At 35.6% G+C, this 23,242-nt stretch overlaps 4 protein-coding genes and 1 pseudogene across 6 annotated transcripts; 4 read left to right on the forward strand and 1 right to left on the reverse strand.

The window, feature by feature from the left end:
* The first annotated feature begins 1,850 nt into the window (after positions 1 to 1,850).
* On the forward strand, positions 1,851 to 3,598 carry LOC140968257 (uncharacterized). Its single transcript, XM_073429194.1, has 2 exons — positions 1,851 to 1,910; positions 2,058 to 3,598. Exon 2 carries the CDS (start codon positions 2,191 to 2,193, stop codon positions 3,247 to 3,249), a length of 1,059 nt encoding a protein of 352 aa, XP_073285295.1. The 5' UTR covers positions 1,851 to 1,910; positions 2,058 to 2,190; the 3' UTR covers positions 3,250 to 3,598.
* Positions 3,599 to 6,625: 3,027 nt separating this feature from the next.
* LOC140972864 (dihydropyrimidinase-like) lies at positions 6,626 to 9,027 on the forward strand (annotated as a pseudogene).
* Positions 9,028 to 11,025: 1,998 nt separating this feature from the next.
* Positions 11,026 to 11,701, forward strand: LOC140988597 (splicing factor 3B subunit 6-like protein). The gene has a single exon (XM_073457618.1). The coding sequence runs from the start codon at positions 11,129 to 11,131 to the stop codon at positions 11,510 to 11,512; it is 384 nt and encodes a 127-aa protein (XP_073313719.1). The 5' UTR covers positions 11,026 to 11,128; the 3' UTR covers positions 11,513 to 11,701.
* Positions 11,702 to 12,164: 463 nt separating this feature from the next.
* LOC140988579 (pentatricopeptide repeat-containing protein At1g62350) lies at positions 12,165 to 13,977 on the reverse strand. 3 transcript variants are annotated; one of them, XM_073457607.1, is made up of 3 exons: positions 13,776 to 13,977; positions 13,090 to 13,481; positions 12,165 to 12,777 (listed from the first exon to the last, which is right to left on the reverse strand). In XM_073457607.1, the coding sequence occupies exons 2-3, from the start codon at positions 13,387 to 13,389 to the stop codon at positions 12,358 to 12,360; spliced, it is 720 nt and encodes a 239-aa protein (XP_073313708.1). In that variant the 5' UTR covers positions 13,390 to 13,481; positions 13,776 to 13,977; the 3' UTR covers positions 12,165 to 12,357. The 3 variants fall into 3 exon arrangements, with proteins under 3 accessions (XP_073313708.1, XP_073313702.1, XP_073313692.1); XM_073457601.1 differs by having other exon boundaries at positions 13,741 to 13,977; XM_073457591.1 differs by having other exon boundaries at positions 13,090 to 13,977.
* A 1,238-nt stretch (positions 13,978 to 15,215) lies between these two features.
* On the forward strand, positions 15,216 to 22,571 carry LOC140988606 (T-complex protein 1 subunit gamma). Its single transcript, XM_073457629.1, has 13 exons — positions 15,216 to 15,384; positions 15,793 to 15,854; positions 16,519 to 16,591; positions 16,746 to 16,813; positions 17,059 to 17,128; positions 17,579 to 17,647; positions 17,737 to 17,808; positions 19,771 to 19,844; positions 20,415 to 21,077; positions 21,150 to 21,275; positions 21,887 to 21,991; positions 22,076 to 22,150; positions 22,244 to 22,571. The coding sequence occupies exons 1-13, from the start codon at positions 15,360 to 15,362 to the stop codon at positions 22,433 to 22,435; spliced, it is 1,674 nt and encodes a 557-aa protein (XP_073313730.1). The 5' UTR covers positions 15,216 to 15,359; the 3' UTR covers positions 22,436 to 22,571.
* Positions 22,572 to 23,242: the final 671 nt, after the last annotated feature.

Genomic DNA, 23,242 nt, shown 5'->3' on the forward strand with positions numbered 1-23,242 from the left:
AGCTTGCTTTTGGGGTTGAGTTAGGTCAAAATTTCAATATTAACATGGGATCAGAGCCAGGTTCCACCGTTATGTGTTGGACTGTCCATTGTTGGGCCACCCGTTCTGCCCATAGTTGGGTTATTTGTAAACTTCACGCTTTAGATGTTCATTTTTGGGCGTGAGGAGGTGTGTTAATTGTCCTACATTGGTTGTATAAAATATCTGAGAGTATCATATATGGAGTTGGACAATCCTCCCCTCTTGAGCTAGTTTTGAGGTTGAGTTATATTCAAGTTCTAATCTTAATAATATTAGCCTTAAGATCAATCAAACAAGTATAGGACATATTTATTTAACTCTTGACGAAAGTGATTTATTATTTTCTTCTTGACCTTGACGGCTCCAAGGTTATCCACCTTGCAATCTCAGCGATTGCCTTGGGGTCCCAGGATCACACACCATATTCACTCCACCACGATCGATACAGCTCTTCGATATGCGTCGGTATCAAAAGAGTTCGCAATAAAAATTATTGACTTGAAGGTAATTAATAACTCGTGTTCTCTAAAAAGATCGGAGCTCTATTTCTTGTTCCTGCGATTGCCTTGAAAATCTTCATGATTTTCTTCGATCAAAGCCCTTATATAATTATAAAGTTTGAGACTATTGTGTTAGTTCATGAGTTTACCCAATATATATCGAACAGTGACGGGTGCGAGTCACAAAAAAACCCTAAAGTATGCAAGTACCCAGCTTTATTCTCCCCATCTTAAAGTCTTACACAATTGCTGTCTGTCTTTACACCTATATATATGTCAATAATCTTGTTGGATTGGACTTGGTCGTGTTGTGTTGTCCAAGTTATGAGTGCAAATGAAATATTGGAGTCGTCTGACAATGCTTTAATATCGAAACGAATAATTTTCTAGCCATATTTTGAGATGATAAAAAATAAGTCGAGCTTAAACATACTAGAATACATTTTTTTTGGGTCCAAATTCTGCCAGTCCAAATAAAAAAAATATTTATTTATTAAAATAAAACATAATGTTCTCAAATCAATTTAAAGAATATTTATAGTACTATAAAATTTAGGATATTTAAATTCATACTATCAAATTTAGGATTTTAATATATTAAGATTTAAGGATATTAAAAAAGGTAACTGATTAAACATGAATTAAAAATGGTATTAATTCGACTAAAAACACGTCGTCTCGATTAGGATTACACATATTTTAACACAAAAAAAAAAAAAAATCATATTTGATCCCAATCTATATATGCCCCTTAATCCCCCCCTTGTTTGTTTTAGTATAAAATTTATCACCATATCTAAACATCAACCAATACACAAATATTTTAATTATCTCATGATACTTTTATTCCATACCGTCCGCTAATAATTTTCAACAAACCTAACTTTTGAGTCCCCAAAATCATGAATCAAACAAAAATTTTATCAAACCACCACAAAACTAGAGAAGAATTTACATCATAATAAACTTTTTTGGTTATAACATTTGTAACTAATATAAGTCACATAAAGGAACGAAATTGTTTTGACTTAGATATTAACACTTGTCATTATCTAATTCACCACGAATTAAATATGGAATCACGAGTTCACTTCCAACGAGTGCCTTTCGGTCACGGTTCCATTTATTTTCGTGACCTTATCCTAAAGTCCAATTATGCGTCAAATGGCACAATTAAGCAAGCAAAAATGTTACAAATTGTGTGTAATTTTGTAAAGAATTTGCTGTCTTACCTAGTTTCTAATATTTCAAATTTGTGCATGGGTTGGACCGTAATATCTACATGATATATAGATGTGTACTTTTAGTAGAATTCTTATTGTTATATCAAGGACATCCAGGATCACATAGTAGGAGCTGGGGTTGATTTCAATCTTTCACAAGATACAGGTATGTCGTAAAACCGATTCGATTCGATTCGATTTATCTTGATATTTGTTAAAATTTTGGTTGTGCTTTTATTCATACAAGTGTTGAGGATTTGTACATGTATTATCTGCTTTTCGGTGTCTGATTACATTTTGAAGATTATTTTAGGAACAAAAAGTCCCGTATTTTGAGGTAGGCCTTCCTTAAATTCAGGACAAAGAACATAGCACAATCGACACTCTATTTCAAAGCCTTTTCTGCCAAACAGTCCATATTGCTACTCTCTAAATTTGGAACCAAAATGGAACTTGCAAATGTCTCTTCTTCCCTTTGTTTGTATGCAACTGCCCTTACTAGCCCGAATCCATGTGATCGCAAGAGTCTCAATTACTTATACTGCAGTGCCCCGGTTAGTCCGCGGAGGAATAAACAAGACAAAGGCGATTTTCCCAAATCGAATCTTGTTGATTTCGAGTTTGAGTCTAGCAAGACATTCAGTCGAAAGCAAAGATATCGAGAGCGTGGGGACTCGCTTCCGGCCGTGGCGTTTGTCGACGAAGTCTTCTTCAGTGGCGTAGTCATGCCCCTAAAACTCCCTCCAAGACTCCAATATAACAGTGTTTTCAATAGTTCTAGCCAAAGGTGGACGTTTGCTCCGAGGTCTATGTCTCCAACTACAATGTGCAGAATCCCGTTTGCGTGTAAGTATACATGGAACGACGATTTCGATCCTTTTACCGTGGCTTTGGAGAGAGTAAGGGAAGAGAAGAGGGGAAGAAGTGGTCAGCCGAGGCGCTCAAGATCACATTCCCCATTCAGAATTGCCTCAAAGTACTCTTGTACTGACACCATCTCCTGCAATCAAGATTCTTACGAGGACAAGAGCTCGATGAAGTCGGCGAATCAAGTTCCCGTATGGAGCTATAGTGGACCACTGGAGCTCAAGGGCTCTGCTTATGCAAGATGGGTTCGAGACCAGAAGAAAGAAGGGCTAAACCCGCGAGAGCCGAAGAACCCTTCGGGCTTACGTTTTGGACTGCGTGTAAGGCCCGTGAGAAACAAGCACGATGGAAGGGACATGCCAGCTTCAACTAAAGGGAGAGATGCTAAAGACAAGCGTGGTAATGATAGTGGAAAAAGTAGGGTGGGGATACTCAAAGGACTTTTATTGAAGTATGCATCATTCGGCAGAGAAAAGAATGCTACCAAGTTGACAAAGAAAAGTGTACAAACACAAAAGGAAAGTTACTTCAGTAGATTGAGCTTTAAGTTCAGGGAAAATGGTAAGAGGATGCTGGATGATGAGACGGCCGAGGTAGCTGAGTACAAAACATCCACCATCTCTTGCTCATATTACTAATTAACTGGGGAAGAGATGAATACTCCTTTAAAATTTTATAACATTCAGTTTTAATACATTAAACCGCCTTCTCTCACCGTGTCGTCCACCTTCCTAACAGCTTTCGGGTCCTCCCCTGGTTATGGAGTTGAAGATCATACAAGGAACCCAATGTTATGTGGAAAACTTGTTAGATTTTGGTCGTATGTGTCAAGTTTCAATCTTTATGTGTCGTATTATTAGAAGCGAAAAATGTTTCCCTTGTTGTTCTTCTGGTTTTCAGCGAGAGGTTACTGATAATGAAGTGTTTCAAGCACAAGTACAACTATATGATTCTGCGTGGGCACATTTGGATCTAGAAATTTAATATTGTAAATTTCGAATTCGGCTCTATATAAACTTAAGCATTTGTGTTGGTAATCATGATGAATATAAAATTTTTATCTAAGATAGATATCAGTTGAAAGAGTTGGTGGATAACTGCAAATACAATGTAACTGTGAATGTGTTATTTTGAGAAGAAGTAAATAGGGGAGACTGATATTTGAAAATATGGGCTACCTGGTCTTGGAGACTTGCGAACAATATTTTATCATCAAATAACCGACATCTACATAGAATTTTATATGATCCCTAAATATTTTCAAACAAAGAACATTTAGCATCAGAATATTTTAATTTAGTTATATGCATACATCGCGGTACTAAATATAGGATAAAAACGGATATGGTTGTATCATTATTCATGTAAGTGAAAAATAAGGACTCCTACTTTTCTACCATTTGATTCTATATATATTTTTCATGACGTGGGAACTCTAAGCTGTTATCATTCGATGTACACTGGATAAACTCTCAGACTAATACTATAACCTATAAATTATGCTAGTCAGGTAAATTATGTTGGTCCCACTTGCGGTAATTTGAGATAATAAAACCCGAAAATAAAGAATAAACTAGACACCGAGATTTACGTGAAAAACCCCTAAAACGGGCAAGATGAAAAGAATTTCTACTATAATATTTTGTAGTGTACAACTCACTCACTGTGTTTTCAAAAAGAACACACACTCTCTTAATACATGAGAACAAACACCTCACAAATATTATAGAATGTTATAAGATGAGAGAAAACTCGAAGAAGAGATGATTTCAGAATGAAGGGGGAACTCTATTTATAGAACATCTGTCAGTGTAAATACGCGTTATTTCTTTTTTTAACATTTCCTCGACCTTTTGTTTTGTTCAACAAAGATAGCCCAACTACCATATTGAATGCTCCTGCTGACAAATTATACTGGACAAATCTTACGTGACAAGATCACCTGAGAAGATGTAAGATTAGATATCAAATTCCTAACCATTGACAAAAAAAATTCATCAATTCCATGAACTAGGCAAATGGTAACAAAGACCCTTCGATTCTATACTTCTATTTACAAAAAATGAAATTATTTGATCAATTATTTTTATTTTAAAAATTGTCATCCAATGGGCTAGAGTGACCTTCATTTGCGGATAGGCCCATGGGCTTCCAAAAGCCTGCTAAGAAATCCAGTCCACGGTTAGATTTTGGGGAGTACAAGAAGTCGAATCGAGTACGAAAGCCACGTACTTTAGCAAGTACAAACCAATCCTGTAATACATACCATTGGCAAAAGTACAAAGACGCAGTACACTGAAACCTGAGGCTTATGTTCTATTTAATCTCCAAGAAATTCAGACAAAAATTGCACCAAATTTTGGCTAGTGAATGAATTCAAGAAATTTAGGTGGAGGAGGCCTGCAGGGGTGTCATGAGATCACACGAATGTTTATCGACTCATGTCATTGTATTCATCGATTTGTGTGTTCTCAGGTCGCCCCTGTCGGACTTTCCTGTACTTTTTTCAACAAACTCGAGAGATACTGATTAAATAGAAACTTTATGAAGTATATATTGTGATTTTTATAAATTTATCCGGTATATTGGAGGTTTTTATAAATTTTGAAAACCGGTCCAAATTATGTTTTCAATTATAATTACTATTTGTATGCTTATTCATCATATTTTTTGTTTAAATTCCTTGCTTTTTAATCATAATTACTATTTGTATACTTAAAATAATTATAAGAAAATGTATAATAAAAAGTGCCGAGTATGGACAAATAAAGAATTCAACCAAATAAAAATATCTGATTTGTTTCCTATGTTATCAATCTAGCTATATTATAATCTAATACCAGATATCAATACAGAATTGATTTAATATAAAAGTTGAATATCATTTTTGAGATAAGTGATAAAATATAAATTTAACGTAAAACTTAATTAAAATTAATTGACCTTAATTTGACTAACACGTATCAATTAGCCTTAACAAAAGGAGTAGTTCTATTATGCAATCGTATCACGAATCTACATCTCTTAGACAAATCGATCCAATCAATATAAAAATTATTACTTTCCATTCATATTAGTATACATTACATAAATTTTTTTCATAACATGATTAATAAAAATGATATTTTTACAATGAAAAATAATATTTCGAAAAATAAAATATAATACTTTTCATGAACAAGAACATGTCGGAGATTTGTCTCATAAAGTTGAACTACAAGACTGTCTCACCGGTGTTTGTGAATAAAAATTACACAAAAATTCATATGAGATCATCTCATAGTTAAATTTTCTGAGACATATTTCCAACCTGACCTAGTTCATTAAAAAATATTATTATTTTTTGTAAATATGAACCAAACTAACTGATCTAATAAATATAAATCAGTGAGATTGTCTTACACACAGATTCAGTCAATAAAATTATACATCAACATTCCATTTGCTCATAACTTCATTACAATAATATTTTTTACTCGTTTATAAAAGGCTATCTCGGAAGCTTGAATCCGAATAGCTGATTGATGTAATATCGGAAAAAATGGAAAAACAAAAATACAAAAACAAAAAACAAAAAAAGAATAAGAGAAGATTCCTAGTGGTGATCAGGATATAGTCAACGCAGAGATTTCTCAGAACTCGGTCTTCGCCAATTTGCATCCTATAATATACCAACTGACGTAATTCTCCAGCCACTGAAAGATGGATTCCAGTTTTACAACTCATCAAATTCACTGTAAATCTCCGCTTTCCACTCTTCTTTTACTTGTAATAATTACAATAATATTGCCACTCGCCCAATCCCATGAGGTACGTACTGAAAATGGTGGATTATTGATGTTTAATAACTTGATATCATGCGCCACTTCTTGTCTTCTGACTTGAATTTTTGTATCGGATCAATTGTGGATTGTTTATCACAGTATGGGCTTCGATTCAGGCCTTTTCTGGGTTCGTCCCTTTTCTTTGGTGTGTACTAAAATAGTCTATAATCTTTGACAAATCAACCAGAAAATGGGCGATTTTCGCACACAAGAAAGACGATGGACTGAACGGGAAAAAAGGCCAACAAAGATGGGTTTTTTTAGGAGCCGTTTCAAGCTGCTCCTAGACAATATGTTGAAGCTATGCTGTTTTGAACCCGGTTTGTAACATGGGATTTAGGTTGAATTTAAGTCGCTCCAAATCCAAAACTCAAAAGATGCTTCAATGTCCATCACTTTAGAAACAGTTTGAAAACGGTCCTATGTGCTAGGTTCACTACTTGAAGAGCGGTTTTAAACTGCTCCAAAGTCCACGGCTTCAAGATTGGTTTCAAAATACTTTTAAAACCATTGCTTCAGGAACGGCTGGCAACCGCTCCTATATCCATGGCGTCGGAAATGGTTTAAAATCGTTCTTACAACGACGACTTCGACTGCGGGTTTTAACCGCTAAAAAATTCCTTGCTTCAGATAAGGTTTGAAATGTTCCTATGTCGAAAAAATCAGTAGCGATTTAAAACCACTCCTTCAGTAAACAACGAGAGTGGTCTTTCAACTTTCGCCATCGGTTAGTCAAACTGCTTCTGTTGAGTATAGCCACACCAAGAATAGGAGGGGTTTTGTGACTATTGATATATGTCTGGAGCTGTAAAAAAATGCTTCTAACGTCGTGAAAGCCGCTCCTGTAGGGCTGTTTTCTCCTTTTCTTTTTTTTTTTTTTCCTTTTTTGTAATGATCTCATGTATTTTAATGCCTTTTTATATATAATAATGTTGATTATCTCACAGATGACTGGATGGTACATAATTAATCTTACTAAAGATCATTTCCTATAAATTACGAACGTTATGTACCAAGAATGGCTGCTTGTTATCCTTGAATGACGGTAAGATGGTGATTTCAGCATATTACATGTTAAATTGAATATAAATCCTTATTACTGAATAAGTTCCAAAGTAGTCCCTAGTCTCTACCAGGTTTTTGTTTATTTAATCTTTACCTTCTGATAGTGACAGGAGGAATTGATCCTCACACTCACTTGGCTATGGAGTTTATGGGTACTGAAACATTTGAGGTTTATTTCAGTGGACAAGCTGCTGCATTAGCTGGTGGAACTACGATGCATATTGATTTTGTTATGCCCGTGAATGGTAGCTTATTAACAGGCTTTGATGCTTATGTAAAAAAGGCAGAAAGATCCTGCATGGATTATGGTTTCCATATGACAATCACGAAATGGGACAACTCCATGTCAAGGGAAATGGAACTCATGGTTAAAGACAAGACATGTATGCTTTAAGTTTATTTGTTCCACTTTGGAGAAAATTTTATTTTGCCTCAATGACTATTATGGATGACTTCTTACTAATTTTATCTGACTCTGTAGGCATAAATTCTTTTAAATTTTTCATGACCTATAAGGGTTCACTTATGATCAACGATGAGCTTCTGCTTGAGGGGTTCAAAACATGTAAATCTCTTGGTGCCTTGGCTATGGTTCACACAGAATGGAGATGCTGTGTTTGAAGGGAAAAAAAGAATGATTGAACTTGGCATTACAGGTCCCGAGGGTCATGCTCTTTCAAGGCCACCGATGGTAACTTCACTGAATCTTAAAAATAGAAATATTGTCATTGTGTGCCTTCCCTTTGCTGACCTGATTTATTCTTAATCTTAAACTTTATGTCCCAGTTTACAATATCCTCTGTGTGTGTGTGTGTGTGTGTAAGCTTTAAACTTTCTGTAACATTTAGATGTATCTAGTTTGATTGTCAGGATTTAATACCTGATCTGAATAGCTTAAGCATGCTTAGTGGTAAGCACACAATTGCCTTTTTCATTTCCTCATCAGCTATTATGAAAAGAGGGAAACTGTGAAAGTAACACCTTCATCGATCAAATACTTGAAAATTGTTGTATAAACTTATGGCTGACAGTTGATGATGCTTATATTTTTCCTCTGTTATCTAAATAAATTTTCATGCAGCTTGAGGGTGAGGCGACCGGCCGTGCTATTTGTTTGGCTGGTTTTGTGAACACGCCTCTGTATGTCTTTCATGTCATGAGCATTGATGCAAGGGAAGAAATAGCTAAAGCTCGAAAATCCGGTTTGTAGTTCTTGAGAATAATCACTCATTTGATTTCACATGGAATCTTATGGATTAATTATCAAACATGAATTGATGAGAAGGCAAAATTGATCCAGGTTCCGGCAATTACATAGAAATGCTACCTTATAACTATCTTTTTGATGGAATTGATGAGAAGGAAGAATTGAACTGTGTATCGTCCCTGAAAGCTCCAGTAAAAAGTTATATTCAAACAAGCTGAGCTTCTGGTTGGAGTTCTTGGAAATTTCGAGAAAGATTTTGTATTGTTGATGCCAAAATGTTTCAAGAAGTCCCACTTTTACAGCCTCAATGTAGTTAGTACCGTTCATCCCTTTGTTCAGAATGTACATAAAATATTCTGATTTTGGGTATTTTACACGATGTAATGGATGATTGGTTCATGTTCTTTCTAATAAAATACCAAATTAAAGGACTGCCATGATCAGTTAGCGTAAATATGGTCTGTATCCACCTCATAGGCTGGTTTAAGGTGTTGAATCAAGTACTGATAGTTGAGCAAAAACTGTTCATTGTGATCCGGCTTGAGGATTCTCAAAGTATGGGCGATGTAGTTCACCTAACAGAGAAACATCTATGTCTGTTCACGATGCATTTACACAATCAACTAAAACAAAACAATGTGTTTCAAGTTTTGAACATACAAGCAGGGATCAGCGTCCAGTTTTAGACTTCATTGAAATCAAAACCTTATACAACAACTAAGGCATCTCCACATCTTCTTTTTCTTCTTCTGCATATCAATCTGTATTAAGCAAGTATTAGAAGCCATGATGCATTATTTTTTGGCTGATGAGGGGATATGGATCAAAACAAAATCAGAATACTATGCATTTTCTTTAATTTATATGAGAAATATTCTTCTGGAAAGTCGAGCTGCATAAGTTAGATGATTAAACGAAGAGTTAGGCCAAGAAACATGATCTCACCACACCGTATTCATCCTCCCCGTGTGTTTTTGCCCTTTCATTCCCAATGATATGGCGTGTCAAGTTGTTTTTCTGCTGCTTCCTATCAGCTCGAGCTTGCGAAAAAATCATAGAGTAATTAGTTCCAACCCCTGCCTCGTGCTCCCATGCTCCAAATTGAGGAACAGAATTCCAATTCTTCTGCAATGAAAGACAAACCAGATTATCAAATACTGTTTTCTTGAAATCTGTTTTCTTTTTAGAGGCTGTGAAAATATACATTTTTAGAGCAAATTTCATGTGAAAAAAATTCTTCCATTAGTCAATATCCTCTTGGCCAAACTTGAAAAATCATGCAGAATTTCATCTAAAGGGTGATGAATAAACGATAAATAGAAAACCCACCACGGATAATGTACAGAAATCTTAATTTACAAGAATTTTCATGATCATTTTCTTGGTTTACCCATGCGTAACTTACCATCTTCAAGTTTTCCATGGAGATTCAAAGAAGAGAGAAGAGGAGCGTAAAGGTTGTCGAACTTCTGGACGCAATGCCTCTGCTTGCATGCAATGCAATTAAAACCCTCCAAGTTTGTGGGATATAAAATAAAAGGAAAGAAAATAGTACCGACTCGTTCGATTTAAACCATTCAATTCTCATCAAAATCCTCGTAGAATTTGGAGGATTGTCGAATAAATAATAGTGGAATTTTATATTTTGAGGTGAGCATATGGGCAATGAACGATCAACCGGCCCATGTTTGGCCAAACGTAGTTCATGGGTTAATTCAATCTAAATTTTAAGGGTTAATCCAATAACTATTAAAAAGTTGTTTTATCGTCCATTGGTACATTCTTAAAGATAATATCCTAAAAGTTGGATCGAATAAATCCGACCATTTGATATACACTAAGACAAAGTTATATCGAACCTTTTACTTTTTATATACTTATTCAATAAAAATGAGATGTTTAAATGTATTGAATCGAGTCAGATATTTGTATATTTTAATTTAATTTAATATTGAAAATCAATTATTTATTTATTTGAGGCCTTGTAGTTGAGATTAACCCAATTGAAATTTGATAAAAAGTTGTGTGAGACGGTCTCACGGATCGTATTTTGTGAGACAGATATCTTATTTGGGTCATCCATGAAAAAATATTACTTTTTATTGTGAATATCGGTAGGTTTGATATGTCTCATAGATAAAAATTTGTGAGACCGTTCACAAGAGACCTACTATTGAAATTTATACACACAAATCTTTTTAAAAATTAACCAAATGCGAAAAGGTTTATCTGTCCCCTTTGTAATGTTTAAATTTAAAAAATTACATAAATATTGTGTTCTTCGGGGAGTTTTGTGTAATTTCACGCTATCTTCTTAAATCGCCGCCTCGGCCCTCGAGTGTCTCTTGAAGTATAACCAACCTCCCAAAATCCCCAAATCGCAGGCGAAACTGCGAGCTCGATTCATCTGATCGAAGGCAAATGGCAGCAATTAGTCTCCGGAAAGGCAACACGCGCCTCCCGCCGGAAGTGAACCGTGTTCTCTACGTGCGCAATCTACCCTTCAACATAACGAGCGAGGAAATGTACGACATATTTGGGAAGTACGGCGCCATAAGGCAGATCCGCGTCGGGACCAACAAGGATACGCGTGGCACAGCTTTTGTGGTTTACGAGGATATCTACGACGCAAAGACCGCCGTCGACCACTTGTCGGGTTTCAACGTGGCGAACAGGTATTTGATTGTGTTGTACTACCAGCAGGCGAAGATGGGCAAGAAGTTTGACCAGAAGAAGAAGGAAGAAGAGATTCAGAAGCTGCAGGAAAAGTACGGTATTGGCACTCCTGCTTCCAAAGATAAGTAGTGTGTCGAGGCGCGGTGCTGATTTTGAAGTAGGTAAATTTGTCTGTTTGGCATGAAAAAGGAGTTTATTGAAATTGGATTTCGTTTTATAATACGGATTTCTGTCCCGTAGAAATATGAATTTAATGTGTTTTTGAAGTAGTAACGTGGACAAGGTTTTTTCCTGTTAAATATTACCTGCTTATCGTCATGATTAAAGTGTTACACGTATAGTTTGGGTCGTAGAACTGGTGTAGCTGCGTGAAATTTGTGAACCAGGAAAAAAGAAATTGACGTATTAATTTCCTCTCGATCAAGGGAAATATTGGATATTATAATCAGATAAAGATGAATATAAATGCCAAGATTTGCTACTATTGAAAAATATGATGAGAAAAAGATGAATATACGTCCCAAGATTTGTATTTGTTGGAGCATTTTGTATTGATGAAGTTGTGGACTTGGGTGTTTGTGGAGTCGGTAGGCAATTGTTCTTTTTTTGGAGGTTAACTTGGAGCTTCTTTTGTGATGATTTATATCAACAACCAAGCTCTAGATCTATGTTAGCCATTGTTTTTCTGATGAATCGCATGAGTGAATCGCTCCATGTTTCTAGTAGATAACCAGTTTGTATCAAATATGGTAACGAAAAATTTGCAAAGATGCTAAATTGCTAATGTCAAAGGTGAACAAGCATTTCACCTGGTGGAACAGTATTTTTAACAAAGATTATATCTCTCGTGTTTCAACTTCTTCACCCAAGCGCATATGAATAGAAAACCGATGTGTATCCTGAATAACTCCATGGCGCCACGCATACATCATGTACATGCTGTAGCAAAGCAGATATAATGTCAGCCACATATTCTAATCCTCATCACTCTCCAATCTCATTTTTCGATCATCATCAAAAAGGTCTTCTGGTGGATCATAAATAATCATGTCGGGGAAGAGTTCCAAAAAGTCATCTTTCACCTTCTCCCTCAGTTCAGGGTAAGGAAGTAATCCTTTCAATATGACACGATAAGGCAAAGATAGCGCCGGCTCAGGAGAGCTTCTCATTTCATCATATATCCACATTGCTTTACTTGTTAAACCACTGTCTAAGAAGGCCCTGACGAGGTCTCCAAATGTATGCTGATCAAAAAGGACTTCTTCCCTCTTCAAATCTTCCCACACCCTCTTTGCCTCATCAACCTTTTTGTTCCGAGCAAGCATCATGAGCATATCCCTGTAGAAGAACATGTCTGGTTTGTACCAAATTTCTTTCCGCACCACGTCGTATAACTGTCAAATGATAAGCAATAATCTAAAAAAAAATGCATGTAAACAATATCATTTTTCTTTATGAATATCTACCCGAAAATCAACATGAACATACAGATATTTATTTGCTAAATAAATGGCACATCAAACCAACTTTCTATATCAAGCAATTCATGAAAGACGATGCTCTTTTAGGCCTTCTTATGCAGTCGAATCAATCCATCAATTAATTCATACAAAATGCGAAACAAACAAAGTGCAAATACTTCTGAAAAGTTAAAATTGGAAAGAAAAAAAACTACTATAATTCTACAAAGATGAAAATGGAGGTACCTTCATGCAGAGGGAGACAAGGTTTTGACGTTGGAATTCAGCAAGGACAGCAACAAGGTCGGACTTAAGGAGGCGAGAAACATTGCTCTTTATGAACCTCTCAAACCTTACCGGGTGGCACTGCAGGCGTTTCAGTTCCTTCGCCACCATCAACCCCTCCTTCCCCATCTCCTTCTTCCGCCGCCATATGGACAAGCTGGGGCTTGAAGCCGTTCCAGTGATCAGGTGTCTACTGGTTTTAACTCGCGACGGCAGCCGGAATAAGGCCTGCCGCATGAGATTCCGACCTTGACGCCACATTCACGACTTAATTTTCTCAATTGCGCGAGGTCCCAGCGTTTTACCCTGCTTCTGAATTTATATGGGTTTTTAAAATCGATTTCCCTGGCACCCTATCAAAATCAAAATCAGCTGCAAATGCTTAGCCTTCAATCAAAAATTACAATCTACGAATAAAAAAAATCCCCAAGAATCGCGTATAATCCCTTCCCTTTTAATTGTATCAAACCTACTACCTCAAACAAAATGTCAAATTCAGTCCACGCAAAAACAATCAAAACAATAAAATTTCTCAACAATTTAAACCAGTAGCCAAAATTTCCACGAAATCGAAACATAAATCCACATCTAAGCTTAAAAAAATCAGCTTACAGATCACTTCAACAAAGAAGCTCACGGGCATCAACCTTCATCATTGTTTCCACTTCGATGGCATTCGATAGCTCTTCGCAGCGGATAAAACAATCAATTAGGGTGTACAGAGGGCGGGCGCCGGTGAGGAGACCAATGGGTAGCGCTGCAAACAGTGGGGGCGAGGTTCAGTGGTGCCGGCGGCGAACGGCGAATGGAGCTCCGGATCGATGCAAACAGTGGGAGGGTGCAACAAATAAATAGAGGGGTGGGGTGGGGCCATGGATTCAATGAATCCGTGAGACCCTGGGCGCCACGGATTCAATTATATATATTTTTTATTTTTAAAAATTTTTTTTTAAAATAAATCTGAATCCGGTGCAGTGAAATACGGATTGTACTAATTTTGTATAACTTTTCATTCTGCAACATTTTTATAACGATTTTTTTAATTTATAATATTTTTTTAAAAAAGCCTATATACACTTGCACACTGTATAAACTAATGGGTAAAATATAAATTTATATATTTTAATTAATATTTCATTTTTTACGATTCAAACTAGATTTAAAAAAAAATTGCTAATAAAAGTACATGTATATAAATAGAATAAAATAAAAGAATAGATTATATTAATTTTTTAAAACAATATAAATTAATTATTGAGTTGTACTCTTAAAACAGATGAAAATGTTTAAAAATAACAATATTACACCTATATTTATATAAATGTAAATTCTTTCATCCATTAACAATAAGAGTGTAAAAAAAAATCGAATCGAGTTGAATTTTAGTAAAAATGTAAGGTTCAAATTTGGCTCAAATTAAGGATGTTTGAGTTCGAACTCAAGTTTGATTTGAAGTTCGGAAATCTTAAATTTTTTTACTCGAGTTCGACTCGAAATAGAGTTTGATTTCACGTTCGGATCAAAATGTTCGAACTTATTTGCGAGTTATTTAAACTATTGCTTGGATGTTGAGTTTCGAAAATGAAGGTTCGAAAGTCCGAAAGCTCGAAATATATATTTAATATATATTAATAAAATATTAAGCCTGACGACCTATCGACCAAAATAATTTTGACTCTTCGGCTCGAAAAAAGTTCGAACATGTTCAAGTTTAGCTCGGGTTCGAATACATATAAAATATTTATCTAACTGACTCAAAAAAATTCATGAACCAACTCGACTCGTTTGCAATCCTAATAACAACTAGCTATGCGGTGAAAATTTCATATTATTAGATCAACAACCATAAAAATGAAGTTGATGAATTTTAATTTGATTTTATTATATTTTTTTAAAGAAAACAAAATTAGATAATATAAGTTTTAGATATTTTCCTCTTCCAAGTTCAATCACAAAATTTGACCCTATTGTTCATCTTCCCACCTTAAACTCATATTTCCTTGAATTCCGACGCAAAATAAGAATAAAAATGAGCCGAACTCTGGCAAGGCCGAACATGCCTATTTTCTAGAAGCCCAAGTTAGCCTATAACCGGCCCAACATATGGTTCACCGTAAAATCTCGTACAATCCCGAAATCCCAGAGGGTTTACGAGTCTACGACTGGTCGATCTCAGTGTTTCAAATCTCTGCCGCCCGCTCTTCCGCGATCGATTCCAAATCCAGTCCAAAATGAACTCTCCGGTACTCGTCCTCAGTAAGTCATTTTCTCATGTACGTTCGCATTCATTTTCCATTTCACATTGTTGGCGCAAGTTTTGAGTGCTCATTTTCAGCATCACAACTGTGGTAATTCGCTTATATCTTCATTTCCACTAGTAAATCGTAACTGTAAGGTTGCGGAACTGACATTTGTTCCTTTGGGATTTGCTAAGCATCCGTTTTGTAAGTTTTGAGAGTGTTGTAAAACTCTGTTTGAAGATCCAAATGAGTTTTCATTTTATACGTGGAGATGACATTTCTCCTATGCCTGCAGAGTCTTGGATAGATTTTTACTTCAAATTTATGATCGGAAAGAGAAATGTGAACTCAAATCTGTCGATATTCTATATAGATAATAGATAGATAATTGTAGTTTGATTGATGCATATGTTTTGTTGAACAGAGGATGCATTGAAGCGGGAGTCTGGAAGCAAGGTGCACCATGCCAATATCCAAGCATCCAAGGTAGTTTGCTTTCTCTTCTCCTTGTTTTTTTCTGGCTTATATACTCGTTTAGGCCTTCAATGGACACGCGTCTGCATAGTCTCCAAACTCCATCGTCCACATTTTGTCAATGGATATTTAATTAATCTGATAGTTTGTCACTGCCAGTTTATGCCTTCTCATATCTTACTGTCGCAAATTGTTTAACAGACAGCATGCATTATAGTGAATTATATCTTGTATCTATCGAGTTTGATGATGCTTTTATACTGTTTCATGAACTTCAACCTTGCTAAGTTTAGGCTAATCAAAGCTGCAATTTAAGACTTATTTAGGAACTTTAACCAATTAGTTCCAATTCCAATTATAAATTTCCGAGGACAATCATTGGTCAATCGATTAGTTATTTATGATAACTCTTTCTCTTTCACCATGGCTGGAAGTTATTGAAACAGAAAAATATTGGTCATTATGGAGCGTAATGGATCTTGGATAACCGCATTGTTTGAATGCCTTTCTAGAGCATAAAATTCTTCGTTTTTTTTTAAAGTTTTTCATTTAAATTGCCTCTTTACGGTTTTCTTGGGGTAGGGCAGGGTTTTGGTTTAAATTGCTTGTTATGATTTCCTTGATGTATTTTGTCCAATTGCTTGTCAACCCCTATTGTTTTGGTTGCTCTTGATAGGCTGTTGCTGATATTATACGTACCACTTTGGGTCCGAGGTCAATGTTGAAAATGCTGCTTGATGCTGGAGGAGGTGATATTATTGTTCCTTTGATATGAACCATATTTAATGTTTTGCTTTAATGAAGGATGACTCTATAAAAGAAAAATTCTTCTGTGAGAGATTGTTGGTGAACTTCTCTAATCATCATTCTTTGTTAGCTAATACAATCTTTTGATAATTACAGGGATGGTAGTGACAAACGATGGCAATGCTATTCTTCGTGAATTAGACGTTGCACACCCAGCAGCAAAGGCATTATTTCTATGTTAATCCTTACTTTTAAGTTCAACTCCTGTGTTTGATCTTACTTAAAAGGCATCTATTGACTGTGCCTCGCAAGTGCGCTATTTTCTATCTCAGTTCACATAATGGTTTGTTTTTCCTCCAGAGTTCTGTAACTGTGAAACTAAGTATTTTCCATCTAGGTGTGGACTAGCACCTTGCTGAATTTGTATAACTTTATTTCACTCTAATCTGCCTTTTTTAAATGGTTGCAGTCAATGATTGAACTAAGCCGAACACAGGATGAGGAGGTAGGAGATGGAACCACATCTGTCATTGTCCTTGGTATGGATCGAGTTTATTTTTAATTCAGTTGATTTCTCTTCATATGTTTTGGGATTTAATTTTGTCATTCTGAATTTCTGATGAATTATACATATATATTATTTTTTGTGCCTATTGCTGTGTGTATGCATGTGCACTGCTGAATATATTTTGACAGGGTTTTTTGCGTTCACATCCTTGTATTTAATGAATTTGATACTTATCTCTCTTGTGCTGCGTGTGTGATTGTGTGTCACTGTCTGCTGTATGCATATGGGCATATTTTATGGTGGTTTCTTATAGCTGAGAGAGTTCTTGTTTAAGTCAACAATGAATAGATGATCATGGATTTCTCATTGGTTAAATGAGTCATAACACAATTTTAATTATTACACTCTGAATTACTGTTAATGTTTGGTTTCTGAAGCGATTATTTTACTTTCCTTATTTTTTGTAATTTTTTTATTGTAGCTGGTGAGATGCTCCATGTTGCAGAAGCGTTCATTGATAAGAACTATCATCCCACTGTCATTTGTCGAGGTAGTATCAGTTACTCTCTAATATTCAATATTGCTGCTCCTGGGATTATGTGTATGGATGATAACATGGCCCCTTCCATTGTGCTGCAGCATATAATAAAGCCCTAGAGGATGCTGTTTCCGTGCTTGACAAAATTGCATTGACTGTAGATGTCAAGGATCGTAAGTTTATTGTTTTTATTTTTCCTTACACCCTGTACCTTATGTTTGACTATTGTTTGTCTTCTATTGGTATGTGAAGTTCGCTCCCAGAGTGATTTTGGTTGTTTGCTTGTTTAGTGAGGTGACGCTTTGTGAACAGGACTTACACCTATCTTGATTACGTGTTGAGAAAATTTTCTACTTGAATTAGGATATATACACAAGAGGTTTTAAATACCCTAAAATTTCCTCCCCTGGTTGGAATTGGCCGGTGTGGGGACTTAATTAAAGTACTGGGATATATTTTTCTTCTTCTAGAGTGCCTGATTGAGCTCAATTATGATGTATGAGCAAATGAGGTTAGAAGAGTTCCAGAAACCTACTAACTCATCTTTCAGGTCACGTCCCTTAATTATTTATTTTTCTTGATTTCACCTACTTATGCAAGTGAGTGCAAAGGTCAACATCATTTTTTATTTGATTTATTCTATTTTGGTTTACTTTCCAATTCTCTGACCTTTAGAATTCATCGAGGTAGCTATATTGATACTCATCACCATAATTGATGAAAGAGTGACTGTTCTTTAAATTCTATGAGAACATCTATAACCTTGATATTCAGGTGTGAGGTACGGTGCTATGCACTTCAACCTAGTGATTGGATTTCTGTCTAGGTTTTTACAAACCAAATAACGAACCCAATTGTTGATTTATAATTTTTTAGAATTTGCTATTACATTCAAATATTATGTTATATTGCTAATTATCAGTTAGTTATTTTTTGTTGTACAAATAATAGGATTATTTTCCTCTGTCTCAGAAAAATGTTGGTTTGTTTGTTTGTTTTTTTTCAGTTTTAATGTATAACTGATAACACTGTATGTAATTGTATTTCGACCGTAAATAGTTAGATTGTTACCTTGGTTTTGGCCAAATCTAATCCAAATCCCGAATGGTTAGAAAATTCTTAATCTGTTAATTGACCAACTTTTTATGTTTGATTTCAATTTTCACTTATTTTTGTTTCACTGGATCAATTATGTAACATCTCGTGCTAAAATAACTAATACTATTTTAAAATTTGCGGAAAATAAAATCTTTTCTTATTTAAATAGTAAACCCAAATCTTCTGAATTTAAATAAAATGATCGACTAAATTCTTGAAAATAATCCAAGTACAAAATATTTTCATGGCATAAAAAAATATCATTCATCACTACTGTAAAAGCGTTATCCAAAACGAGCATTTGAATATACTTGTTTGACAACAAAATTTTGAATAAATAAAAATCAGAGTAAAATGTTTAACGTGCATAAAATCCTTTCATAACAACACCGGTCCTTGGGTTTGTAACGATCATGGGCCATTAAGCTGAACCAACATGGGCCTCGCCTTTTTTTGTAACGATCATGGGCCATTAGGCTGAACCAACATGGGCATCGGCCCATACCCATGCACCACTACTGATCATGGGTCGTTAGGATAGTTCAGCATGAGTCCTAACCCATGTACATGCACCGCCAATCATATAATATCACACCCATGTGCCTGGAGGTCTTGGGTTCAAGTGTTGGGCAGGCGAAAGAAACCACTTTCCAGGAGGTCTTGGGTTCAAGTGTTCGGGGAGACGAAAGAAACCACTTTCCAGGGATGGAATATTCTATGATTGACGGTTCATGGACATGGGCTAGGGCTCATGCTGGACCATCATAACGACCCATGATCAGTAGTGGTGTATGGGTATGGACTGAGGCCCATGTTGGTTCAGCCTAATGACACATGGTCGTTACAAATTAACCAACCAGTGAACACCTGTCCTTAAACTAGACAAGCTGAAGTATTAACCCAAGCTTAGTTCAAGATGGCTAATTGAAAGTTTTTGATGAATCACTTAGCAATATAACTAATGATAAGGCAGTACAACTCTTTTTCTTCCTTGTTTATTCTTCTGGCTCTTATACTTGATGTTTTTCACATGGCAGGTTCAACTATGTCAGGGCTTGTTAAGAGTTGCATTGGCACAAAATTTACTAGTCAATTCGGAGATTTAATCGCCGTAAGTATTTTGTGATTTGCAATTTAACAGCCCTTCAACAACCATATGGTTGCTCCCCTACTCCTCTCCTTTTATTTCCATTCTGCTATTCATATATGTATTTTTATAATGATTTAGACATGCCAATGGATAGGAAACTATGAAAAAGTATCAAATATAGGTCACTCTTTGAGTATATCTGAACAAAGATCTTAAAGAAATTTTATATATTTCAATATTAATTGAAAGGCGAGATATACTAATCAAAAGTGGAGGCTGGGTAGAAATTGGGCAGAGGGTCTACAAAAAGGGGTCTAGACTGAGCTAGGACCGTATCGGGCCTAGTTTCGACCCATTTCATTGGATTGCGAGGTTGATCATATATCATGGTTCCTAGCACTGATGATATCTATGCATCAAATTGTCACCAAACTCAGTAAAATTATTTGTTTAAAGTGCATTTATTAGTGGAATGCGATACAGAAATTACTACTTTGTGAAGATAGTGGACAACAAAGCATTTGAATGCATGGTCTCTTTGTTACGTGGTTATCAGAATTATAATTGGGTTATTCTGTGGTGACCTCTCAGGACTTAGCCATCAATGCGACAACCACTGTTGGTGTTGATCTTGGCGAAGGATTGCGTGAGGTGGATATCAAAAAGTACATCAAAGTAGAGAAGGTTCCTGGTGGTCAGTTGGAGGACTCAAATGTTTTAAAAGGAGTAATGATTAACAAGGATGTTGTTGCTCCTGGAAAAATGAGAAGAAAAATACTGAATCCTAGAATTATTCTCCTTGATTGTCCTCTCGAGTACAAAAAGGGCGAGAACCAAACCAATGCTGAATTGCTGAGGGAAGAAGATTGGAGTGTATTACTTAAAATGGAAGAGGAGTATATTCAGAGCCTATGTGTGCAGATACTAAAGTTCAAACCAGATTTAGTGATAACTGAAAAGGGGCTCAGCGATCTGGCTTGCCATTATCTTTGCAAAGCTGGTGTCAGTGCAATCCGAAGGTTAAGAAAGACTGACAATAACAGAATTGCCAAGGCATGTGGGGCAGTTATTGTTAATAGACCTGATGAGTTGCAAGAATCTGATGTTGGTATTGGTGCTGGATTGTTTGAGGTGAGGAAAATTGGGGATGAGTTCTTTGCGTTCGTTGTCGACTGCGTGAATCCAAAAGCATGCACAGTACTTTTGAGGGGTGCCAGCAAGGATCTTCTGAATGAAGTGGAAAGAAATTTGCAGGTATCTGTGAGATTTTATGCCCGTTGAGATTGTATGGTTGGTTTTCCTGATTTAAGTTATGATTGTACACAGGATGCTATGTCTGTAGCTAGAAATATAATTAAAAATCCAAAACTTGTTCCTGGTGGAGGTGCTACGGAGCTGACTGTGTCAGCTATGTTAAAACAAAGGAGTTCTTCAATTGAAGGCATAGAGAAGGTGAACAGTTTCTTGCCTGTACTTCTCAGGTTGTGTCTATGTTAATATCTGTCAGTCATTCATCCTCAACTTAGATTATGGCCATTTGGAGAATACATATCAACTTCACGACATAAAATGTCATTTGAATATGTGTTTTTTCAGATACCATGTCTGTACTAGATTGGAACATTAGCATTCTTCAACTTTGTTTTGGCTGCATAACACAAAAGTTTTTCTCAAGCATATAAACAAGTTGTGTCTGCCTGCTCGTATGTTTTTTGAGGGCATAAATATGAAAGTTTTTCCATTAGTGGAACATTTGCAAATAGCTCATGTAATTCTTGCCATAATAACCCCCATGTATTCTTTCTAAATTCAATTTTTGAAACGATTTGCAAGATCTGATTGTAAGTTATTAAATGGTCAAACGAAATTCATATTCTTAAAAATTGTTTTAGAATAACCATTAGGAATTAGAAATCTGTTGTAATATTTTTTATTTGTCATTGTAATATTTTGTGTTATCGATTCACTCAAAACAATTAAATGCAGCTAACTGTGCATCTTTTACCTGAGGATATCTAACTTGCAAAAATTAAAAATTTACTTTCATGCATCATTATGAACAGTGGCCTTATGAAGCGGCGGCAATAGCTTTTGAGGCTATTCCAAGAACTTTGGCTCAGAACTGTGGTGTCAATGTGATAAGGACGATGACTGCCTTACAAGGAAAGGTGTAATTTCATTTATTCTGCATTTTCGAATCTGTGCAAAAGCTATTCATATGTCGCGTTATTTATTTGTTTTTATCCTTTTAGCATGCAAATGGTGAGAATGCGTGGATCGGCATAGATGGAAATACCGGTGATGTTGCTGACATGAAAGAGCGAAAGGTGTGAAGTTTGAGAATAACCTTCCTTGATGTTCACATTATCAAATATTTTCCAATTATAAATTCATTTTGATGGTATACTGGATGTTCTCAGATATGGGATTCATACACTGTGAAGGCACAAGCATTTAAGACGGCCATTGAAGCTGCTTGCATGCTTTTGAGAATCGACGACATAGTTAGTGGGATTAAGAAGAAGCAGGCTCCAGGAGCTGGCCAGGTTCCATCAAAGCCAAAAATCGAGGAAGAAGGTGATGCAGATAATGAGCAGATGATTCCTGAGTGAGAGGTCATGACAGTTTAGTGTGTAGGATGCTGTGTGTGTGTGTTTTTTTTTTTTGAATGGTGTTGATAGTAAATGAATTTTCTTCGACCCTTTAACCAACTTGTTTTTGTCAAAGATTTTTTTTTTTGGCGCCAAATCAGAGAGACAATCCAAATATAAAATAGTAAAACCGTATCTTGAAATATAAAATAATGAAAGATCATACAGTATAGTAGTTTTACTTTACGGTTTTATCCATTCATTGTCTAGTATTTGCACTATCCAAGCTATCAGCTTTCTAGTATCAGTTGGTATACGTTTTCTCAGGAGTTATAGTGATTGTTTCCAATCTGAACGAGTAGTCATAATCGTTCATAATGAACATGTTTTTTATGATTTGAACAAATTCAAAAATCACGCTATTGCAATTCTACTGCAATTCATACAAGACAACAATTCGATATTTTTGGAGGGGGAAATAACCAAATATGCCTCTTGGAAGAAAACGAAAATGCAATTTTACCTCTTGAAAAGACTAGACTAAAAATGGAAGTAGTAGTGATATGCAGATGTGAGACTTGATGATACAGTTAGGTATTAACAATGACCGAGAGGGAGAAAATTCATAGTGCTGGTGAGATATAAATCAACGACTTTAATTGATTTGAGATGATGATGTACACATGATAATATGATGGATCACATGATCCCAAACCCTTAAGACAATTGGATATGATGAATTTTTGTTATTATTACTATGAACAGAATGGAAAATCTCTCGTTATTCTTAGAGTATTTCTCAAATAATATATCAATTATTTCACACAC

This window comes from Primulina huaijiensis, chromosome 1, assembly GCF_012295235.1.
Source record: "Primulina huaijiensis isolate GDHJ02 chromosome 1, ASM1229523v2, whole genome shotgun sequence".
In the NCBI taxonomy this organism is placed as follows: Eukaryota; Viridiplantae; Streptophyta; class Magnoliopsida; order Lamiales; family Gesneriaceae; genus Primulina; species Primulina huaijiensis.